The sequence below is a fragment of the Medicago sativa genome, chromosome 5 (assembly GCF_051527215.1).
Source record: "Medicago sativa cultivar Bolivia chromosome 5, Bolivia_mono, whole genome shotgun sequence".
Lineage (NCBI taxonomy): Eukaryota > Viridiplantae > Streptophyta > Magnoliopsida > Fabales > Fabaceae > Medicago > Medicago sativa.
Window position 1 is genome coordinate 6,615,002 of NC_140753.1, and position 9,430 is coordinate 6,624,431.

Sequence of the window (9,430 nt, forward strand, 5' to 3'; positions counted from 1 at the left end):
ATATTATCCTTCAAAAAAAATTATATTATATGATCTTTTGTTAGTAGTCTCCCTATACAACACACATGTGAAGCCTTTAATAATGATAATCATTTTGTTGACGGAAAATATTTAGAAATCATTGTTTAGAAAATATATTTAAAAGGACTAAAACCGAAAGATGGACATAAACTCATATAACCCTTTAATTAGTCCAACAACTTATATAGAGATGACTCAAGTCCCATTTCTTTAGTAACATACAAGGAAACTAAACTAATCCTGATATTGTACCCCCGTGATTACATTGCAAGTTGCATAAAGCCACTATTCAATAAAAAAATATCTTACTAGCCTATGATATATTGTTTTTGTGATACAACTCATTTTCACATTTTGCTAAACTTTTCTTTTTTCCTAATGAAATTATAATTTTTTTTTTGAAAGACCTAATGAAATTATAATTGATCATGAGTTTCGTTAGAGAAACGCAACTTAGAGACTAAATCAATTGTCAACTTGTCATTCAAACGAGAAGACCATGTAATGCAAAAACAAAAAGTTAATTAATCCACTTATTAGCAAAAACAAAAGTCAATTAATCCACCAATCCGGATAAACCGTTACTATAATTTCACTAGATTGACTTCAAAATTATTTGATTTAATTTAATTAATGAGGTTCCAATATTTCATAGGATGTGGAGGTTGACGGCGCAGGACAAATGCAGCTTCCAAATTGTGTCTTTTTTCGCAAATGTTTGTTTACAAATTTGCTTCCTTTTCTCTCAATCCATTTCACCACTTTTGCTTAGTTGTATATTGGTCCTCTTCATTACTCTTTTCATAGGGAATAGTATAGTGGAGAGAACACGAGAACGCGTACATCAAATATAAAAAAAATGGAGAATCGTAGAACTCGCGTTTCAAAATATCAAATATCTCTGCAACGATCAACTTTTATTTGTTAGTCCTACTAATAATGAATAAAATTTTGATAGAATAGAATTGTTAACCCTAATGAACTATAAATATTTGCTAATTATATAACGTTTGAAACATGCTGCACTGCAATAAGCAATTAATCATAGTCAAATTTCAGGTTTTGTCCATTGTCCATAATATTATTCATCACCGTCTTACTTATTCATTTAAGTCGGCATAAAATGCGTTACAACTTTTGTGATAATAATTGATAAGGATATTTGTACTTGAGAATTCAGAATTTTTATCTTCACATACAGTGCTAGTGCGTTGGACCTACATTTAAAATGTGACATCTTTCTTCTCTATATACCTCATGTTTTAATTAAATTTTTTAGTCAATGTCTTCATATTCTTGTTGTTTTTCCTCTAAACTTCATTATTTTATTCATTTGCATGGCTTGTCAGGTTCTAATATTGTACGTGTTTGCAAAATAGTCAGAGAAGAAGAATAAGATGGACAGACTAACAATACAAAACCAATGGGTCTACAGCTGTCCTCATTGACATGATGAAATCTTAGTTTACTTTATTCTCTACTTGTCAATTTGAGCCAAACACACTTTTATGATTTGTGTAAGGGTCAACTTTTGTTTAGTAGTATAATCATATTTAACTCTTTCTTCAAAGCTTGTCACACACACATTTGTGGGGTCTTGCCTCCTTTGTTTCCACTCTTTTTCTATGAAAATACTTTCTTCCTTCCTCTCATTTGGAATCACTTTAGTATTTTTTTCACAAATAATTAAAAAACAAAAAAATAAATAAATGAAGTAATAATTTTGTAAAATTTTCTCTATTAACTATTCAATATTAATTAGAGTCATAAACGTATATAAAATATAACCGATTTGAGAGTAGTACACATAGTATAAAATATAAACACTAAGTTGAAACAAAATATAAGCAAAAATTATTATGTTTCATCTTATTTAGTGGTAGTATACTAAAATTCATCTTTATTTAGTGTCCAAATTTTTGAATTAAATGTTTCATTTTTTGTACACAATTAAATGAGACGCGGAGTAATTTAGATATTGAAGCTGAACTTTTTATGTTTTTGGTAGACTATGTAGTAAACATCATTGAAACTCACACGTATAACTGTGAAGTTTTGAATTCGAATATGAATGAAGTTATCAAACCTAACAATTTCAAGAATTGAACTAGACTTTACAAACAATGAAGTTGAACTTTCAAATAAGAACAAAGAATAAATATGAATAACTAATATCTTATCAAGTGTATAAGTAACTAATCTTACTTATGTTTTGTAGAAGTGAAGTATTAATTTAAGAGTTTGATTTACAATAAAATAATCAACAATTCAACACTGTATTGAAAAGAAAATAACACTTATTTTAAGATATATATTTATTTTGTTAATGCGACTAATATGGATGCATGAATGCTTATCTTTCTATTAGAATCAATATATAGCGTGTAAGGCTGACAGACCAATGAAAATTAAAATATGACATTTTTTATCAAGAGATTTATTTTAATAATCAGTACCTTTCATATCTATTATATATACACACATTGTATTCAATTGCAATGCTAGCTTGTTCCACTAATCCAATCACGTTAGATTTGTCTCCACACTTTAATTAAACATCTTTGGCTTTTTTTATGCATTTTTGTCATCAATTTTTGTGTCCTCTACTTTATATCTGCTTTTGCAAATATAGCATATATTATTATTTATATTATTTAATCAAATAAAAAATTTGTTACGTAAAAACCATTAGGGTTAGTAGCATATATTATTATTTATATTATTTAATCAAATAAAAAATTTGTTACGTAAAAACCATTAGGGTTAGTTTATGTCATAACCTAATTGATTGATTGTCTATGATAATAATTTTCTGCTACTTGTCTTGCCTACCCTAATAAATAAATGAATAAAAAAACAAACATTTAATAACATCTTCTGTTTGTTGATGCTCTCTCATGATTAATATTTTCAGAAATTGTTACACAAGTGTTCTAGTGAGTGTGACATTTGGTTTTGTTGGATCAAGTTACTATTAATAATGTTCTGTTTTATTAATTAATATTAATATAAAAAAATACCTTAGTGACATTGTGCAAGGACCAGTATTTTTGTTTTCTTTGTGCAAGTTGTAGTTGTGAGTGTCTTGCAGATATAATGTTCACATATTTTGTGTCTTTTTCTATTTGGTACTAAAGAGGATCTTCCATCTCATCATCATCATTCAAATAATCCCATTTTTTTGTACTTTTATAAATAATCATATCATATTTAAATACTATACTATATATTATAAATGTCAGTGATTGATTCCATATTTAAGAACTTGTTCTTTCAAAGTCTAACGCATTAAGCAACTGTTTTTTATAAGGTTCTGTTATTAGTCCTTTGACTTGAAACAATGAAGGGAAGAAGAGGAAAAAGATCAGAGGTAAACTTTATAACATTCTTTGAAGAACCATGATTATTTTGAATGATCATAAGTTGCTGATTTGATTTTATTGTAGGCTTTTTGGCCTTCCATTGTGATGAAAAAATGGCTTAATATTAAGCCTAAGGTGAATGATTTTAGTGAAGATGAAGTTGATACTGAAACTGAGAGTGAAGATGATGGTATATTACTATGCAAATGATTATTCTATTGTATTTGTATACTTCTTCTTTTTTTTCTTTTCTTTTTTCAGTTTTTGATTCTTATAATTATGATACAGTTTGTTCTCCTAAGCAACCAAGAATGCAAATTAGTGATGATAGTCCATTTAGAACACAAGGGACTCAATCTATATTCTCAAGTCAAATATCAGGCAAGGATTCATTCCATTTCAATGAAAAAGAAAGAAAAAAAAAAAAAGTTAATTTTGATAAATTCCATTTTTAGAACTGTGATTTGATGATTTCATATTTGTAATTATTCAGATGAATCTTTTAAAAAGGGATACAAAACAAGACACAGAAGAGGAAAATCAGAAACTCTGCGTGCTCAGTATATAAATACTAAGGAAGTGAGGTATGGTTTGCAACCTAGTTATGTATAGTATAGCATATCATAGTGTTAATTAGTAATTAATTTAATGATAGCAATGAAATAATGATAAATCATAACTTTGGTTTTTCTTCAGGGTAGCAATTGGATCTTGGAATGTTGCTGGAAGACATCCATCTGAGGATCTTGATATTGATGACTGGATTTGTGCCGAAGAACCAAGTGATATTTACATTTTTGGGTGAGTAGTTCATGAAATTGTAAATTCTTTTGTTCGGTATAACTCATAGTTTACTGATAAATGGGCAGTACAGTTCAAGGGTAATTTTTTAAACTGGACCGTAGTATGTACTCAGTGATCCTAAACTTGAATAATAAATAAAATGGTTCTGAAGTCGTTCTGTAGTCGGAGACGACGTAGGCATAATTGATCGAACTCCGTGATCAAATATCATTTTCTCTTTTTTTATGTTTTCGTATCTTTTTATTTTGAGCCGAAGTTGTTTTAAGAATTAGTATTTCTAGTCAGTCTTTATGTTATGTTTACCAAAGTTTTCTGTAAATAACTTTCAATTGTGGTGTCTTGTGCCTCACAGTTTCCAGGAAGTAGTTCCACTGAATGCTGGAAATGTACTAGGAGCAGAGGATAATACACCTATCCAGAAATGGGAAGCAATCATTAGAAGATCTTTAAACAAATCTTCCGAGCCTGATAGCAAACACAAAAGCCACAGCGCGCCACCTTCGCCGGTGTTGAGAACTTCTTCTGCTGCTGATGTTCTAGCTGATAATATAGATGCTGCTAATCCAATTGATATTCTTAATGATGAGCTCATGGAAAATGTTGACAAATATGATCTGCAACAGCTCGAAGAAAGTAACATAATTAGTATAGGGAATGATTTGCATGTGAGGAAAGTTTATGGTATTGATCTTGATTGGCCCGAACGTCCGTTAGACGCAATGTCACAAATTGTTGATTCAAATCCGAAGTTGCGGAGAGTATTAAGTAGTTCAGCTAGAATTGGCTTTGACTTGAATGAGAATGCTTTCATATACGGTGGTGGTGGTGGTGGAGGTGGATTGAAACGTTCGCATCATAGTTCCGGAGATTTGGGCTCGTTATTGAAAGAGCAACAAGTTATACCTAAAGTAGTTGATTCGTTAGATGATGTATCTGAGATGTTATCTGATGAGGGTGATGATGCTTTTATTGAATTACCTGAGAACCAAGATGATGATGGATTAAGCGCGACGAAATCACATGCGAGGTATGTTCGGATTATCAGTAAGCAAATGGTGGGAATCTATGTATCTGTTTGGGTGCAGAGGAGGTTGAGAAGACACATTAATAATTTGAAAGTTTCACCTGTTGGAGTTGGTCTTATGGGCTACATGGGAAACAAAGTATGAGATGTTTCACATTAAATTAGGCTTCATAATTCCACATTAATTGTTAACTAGGCTTCATAAACTTTTCAGCATTCATTTACAGTATAATATGTGCTTCATGCATTTTATGATCATTTACTATTATTAATCATATTGCAAATCATCATGCTGAATAAAGGTCGGTCGTTAGAATCCAGTGTATCAGTTCAATTCAACTACTTACCTTTGTCAGCGAGGCTAAAGAGGATCCAAACTCGTGCACTAGTGATATAAAATTTTCTTTTATTTACATATATGATTGGTTCTGATAGACACATTTCTCAATGATGCAGGGTTCTGTTTCGATAAGCATGTCACTCTTTCAGTCCCGTATGTGCTTTGTTTGTTCTCATCTGACTTCTGGTACAAAGGATGGAGCTGAACAAAGACGAAACTCAGATGTTAATGAAATTCTACGACGCACTTGTTTCTCGTCTGTCTTTGCTACAGATCAAGCGCTAACAATCCCATCGCACGAGTGAGCTTTATTATATCGTCAAAATTTTCCCTTGCAAATTTTATGAAATAAGTATTTCCTAACAACTTGTGTTAACTTATGTTTTGTTTATTGTTAACAGTCAGATTTTCTGGTTCGGAGATTTGAATTATCGAATCAGTATGTTAGATTCGGAGGTTCGGAAATTGGTGGCTCAAAAAAAGTGGAATGAACTAATGAATTATGATCAGGTAAGACTTGTGAATCCACAAACCTTGCAAAATATGCATAACTTTAATCTTTCCCTTAATATTTTAAACTTGGTCTCATAAAAAACTTTATCTTATCTACTAACTCTCCACCCAAACCTTTTATTTTACTTGAATGGGTATGTAAAGTATGTCAAAATAGTACACCACATAAAAAACGGGGAATTAGTCACTTTAGTCCCTGAATGGGGAACGATTCGTCAATTTAGTCCCTGAATGCAGATAAATTGCAAAATAGTCCCTGAATGTAGACTTTGTTAGTTAATTTAGTCCCTGAATGCAGACTCCGTTAGTCAATATAGTCCCTGAATGTAGATTTCGTTAGTCACTTTAGTCCCTGAAATTGACCATGCAGGGACTGTTTTGCATATTATCTGCATTCAGGGACTAAATTGACGAATCGTTCCCCATTCAAGGACTAAAGTGACTAATTTCCCCATAAAAAACCCTACCTATAATAAGATAAAAGGTTGTTGATATTTTATTTTTCATATACTTATCCTTTCTTACTATGTAAATTTGATATTTTATTCCTCATAAGGAATTATTGCTATTATTTTTTTGACAATACAAGTAACAATTTTACCACATCTATAATTTGTTATCTATGTGCATATAGTATCAACTATTATAATTGTAACATACAAGTGTACTTATTTATTTATGTTCTGTGTTGTCCTAGATTATATAATTAATTTCTAATTAGTCATTACTTTATGCAGCTAAGCAATGAATTGCGTGTTGGGCATGTATTTGATGGATGGAAAGAAGGGTTGATAAACTTTGCACCAACTTACAAATATGAAATTAATTCAGATAGATATGTTGGTGAGATTCCAAAAGAAGGGGAGAAAAAAAGAGCTCCTGCATGGTAATTAATTGCAATATTTATTAGACTATGAATATTAATTTGTTGGTTTTATGTATTAGATAATAAAATTATATATGCATGCAGGTGTGATCGAATATTGTGGCTAGGAAAAGGAATAAAACAACTAAAATATGAACGTGCAGAAATTAAGCTCTCAGATCATAGACCAGTTAGTTCAATTTTCTTGGTTGAAGTTGAAGTATTTGATCATCGCAAATTAAGAAGAGCACTAAATTTCACTAATACTGCTGCAGTACATCCTGAGATTTTTCCTGATGAAGATGGTCAATTTTTCTAATGAAGATAAATTAATTGAACATTGGTATCAAAATATTAAGCATTTTGTGAATTATTTGAGTCAGTTACGTTACATAAGGGGGAGCCAATGAGATAGTCATATAATAACAAAAAATTGTATATAGTCAAAGAATATATATGTTATAGGAAGATATTTGACATTTTTTTCTTCTTTTTTTCATAGTGAACAATTATTATTCAATTTTGGTCTCATCATTAGTCGTGTGTCCCAGTTATTTTATCTTTGGACAATAAACGTCAGGGTGGGTTGTTTTGTTGTAACAATAGACAAGTTTTGTGTAATCTAATATATTGATTTGTACAATCAATTTTTATTCTTGAGCCATTCATTCATTGTTCCCTCAACCTTTAAGTAGTTTGCTAACAAAACTAATTAACATGCAATACAAAGATAATGTTATTGTCAAATTTTAAAAATCTATTGACTACGAATTCAAGATTAACAATTCCCGACTCTCTTAGTGTGTCACTTTTTGATCCTTAGGGTGGTTGGGTAGATCAATAAGTTTAAACAGAGATAAAGAATTGGAGGTCCTTAGTTTGAACACAGACGAATGTGTACATATCAATCTAGCAACTAATTACTAACATTTGTCATAAAAAAAATCATTTTGATCCTTAAATATATGAGACATTGTCACTATAATTTTTAAATGTATCGAAATTGTAAACACGTTTCTGATATCTTTTTTTGTTGGTATTTTTATAGACTCAATTGACCCATAAAAAACATATTCGAAAACTAATTGACTATGTAAAAACATATTTGAGGATAAAATTATTAAAAGAAACACATGTGCGGATGTATTTGCATTTTGGATGCTTTCAAAAACTATAGCACAACACCTCATACATTCAGGCCCTATATACATCAACGTCTAAAAGATAGGGATTTTCTGATGGATTTTACATTGGTAGTTTGTCGAATTTGAATACTATTGTTGCTAATATGCCTCCGGTATCATGAGGCATATGTTTTCAAAAGCAAGGTATCTCCAAATATATGAACCAACCATACTATGTCTAACAGTAGTGTTGTTAATAAAGGGTGTTTGAGTATGTGAAGAGGTGGTTTGAAAAATTAGTCCCACATCGGTTAATAATACAAATGTTAGACTCTTTATAAACTAAATTCTCAGCCAAACAGTTGTGTTCGTGAAAAGGAGAGATGGTTGGCATCTCCCCTGACAGGGATGGGATCAGCCTTCGGGCTTTCCTGTTACTACACACCTCGGTTAAGGCTATCCACCTCTTTGTAGAGTTTGGATCTATAACCCAATTTTTTTACCACACACCTCGGTTAAGGCTATCCACCTCTTTGTACACCTCTTTGTAGAGTTTGGATCTATAACCCAATTTTTTTACCACACACCTCGGTTAAGGCTATCCACCTCTTTGTAGAGGTTGGATCTATAACCCAATTTTTTTACCTTTTTTTTTACCTTTTCCTTTTGGGTATTACTTTTCCCACCCTATGCCTTTCCTATCTTTGTAGAGTTTGGATCTATAACCCAATTTTTTTACCACACACCTCGGTTAAGGCTATCCACCTCTTTGTACTCGGTTAAGGCTATCCACCTCTTTGTAGAGGTTGGATCTATAACCCAATTTTTTTACCTTTTTTTTTACCTTTTCCTTTTGGGTATTACTTTTCCCACCCTATGCCTTTCCTATCTTTGTAGAGTTTGGATCTATAACCCAATTTTTTTACCACACACCTCGGTTAAGGCTATCCACCTCTTTGTACTCGGTTAAGGCTATCCACCTCTTTGTAGAGGTTGGATCTATAACCCAATTTTTTTACCTTTTTTTTTACCTTTTCCTTTTGGGTATTACTTTTCCCACCCTATGCCTTTCCTAACGCGCCTTACTCGGTTAAGGCTATCCACCTCTTTGTTGAGGTCGGATCTATAACCCGATTTTTTTACCTTTTTTTTTACCTTTTCCTTTTGGGTATTACTTTTCCCACCCTATGCCTTTCCTAACGCGCCTTATTTTTTCTCGGTCAAGGCTATCCACATCTTTGAGGTCGGATCTATAACCCAATTTTTTTGCCTTTTCCTTTTGGGTATTACTTTTCCCACCCTATGCCTTTCCTAGCGCGCCCTATTTTTTTTCCCAAAATACCCTTAGTCCGGATTATATAATCCGAACTAATTCCG

At 31.6% G+C, this 9,430-nt stretch overlaps 1 protein-coding gene and 1 non-coding gene across 2 annotated transcripts; both read left to right on the forward strand.

Moving 5' to 3' along the window:
• The first annotated feature begins 3,151 nt into the window (after nucleotides 1–3,151).
• Nucleotides 3,152–7,593, forward strand: LOC146919561 (type I inositol polyphosphate 5-phosphatase 2-like). Its single transcript, XM_085713003.1, has 11 exons — nucleotides 3,152–3,204; nucleotides 3,332–3,391; nucleotides 3,468–3,573; nucleotides 3,672–3,764; nucleotides 3,877–3,967; nucleotides 4,080–4,184; nucleotides 4,540–5,350; nucleotides 5,668–5,852; nucleotides 5,953–6,061; nucleotides 6,802–6,950; nucleotides 7,035–7,593. The coding sequence occupies exons 2-11, from the start codon at nucleotides 3,362–3,364 to the stop codon at nucleotides 7,246–7,248; spliced, it is 1,893 nt and encodes a 630-aa protein (XP_085569129.1). The 5' UTR covers nucleotides 3,152–3,204; nucleotides 3,332–3,361; the 3' UTR covers nucleotides 7,249–7,593.
• Nucleotides 7,594–8,417: 824 nt separating this feature from the next.
• Nucleotides 8,418–8,554, forward strand: LOC146919562 (U6atac minor spliceosomal RNA). Its single transcript, XR_015013084.1, has one exon. It is a non-coding gene; the product is annotated as a U6atac minor spliceosomal RNA (small nuclear RNA).
• Nucleotides 8,555–9,430: the final 876 nt, after the last annotated feature.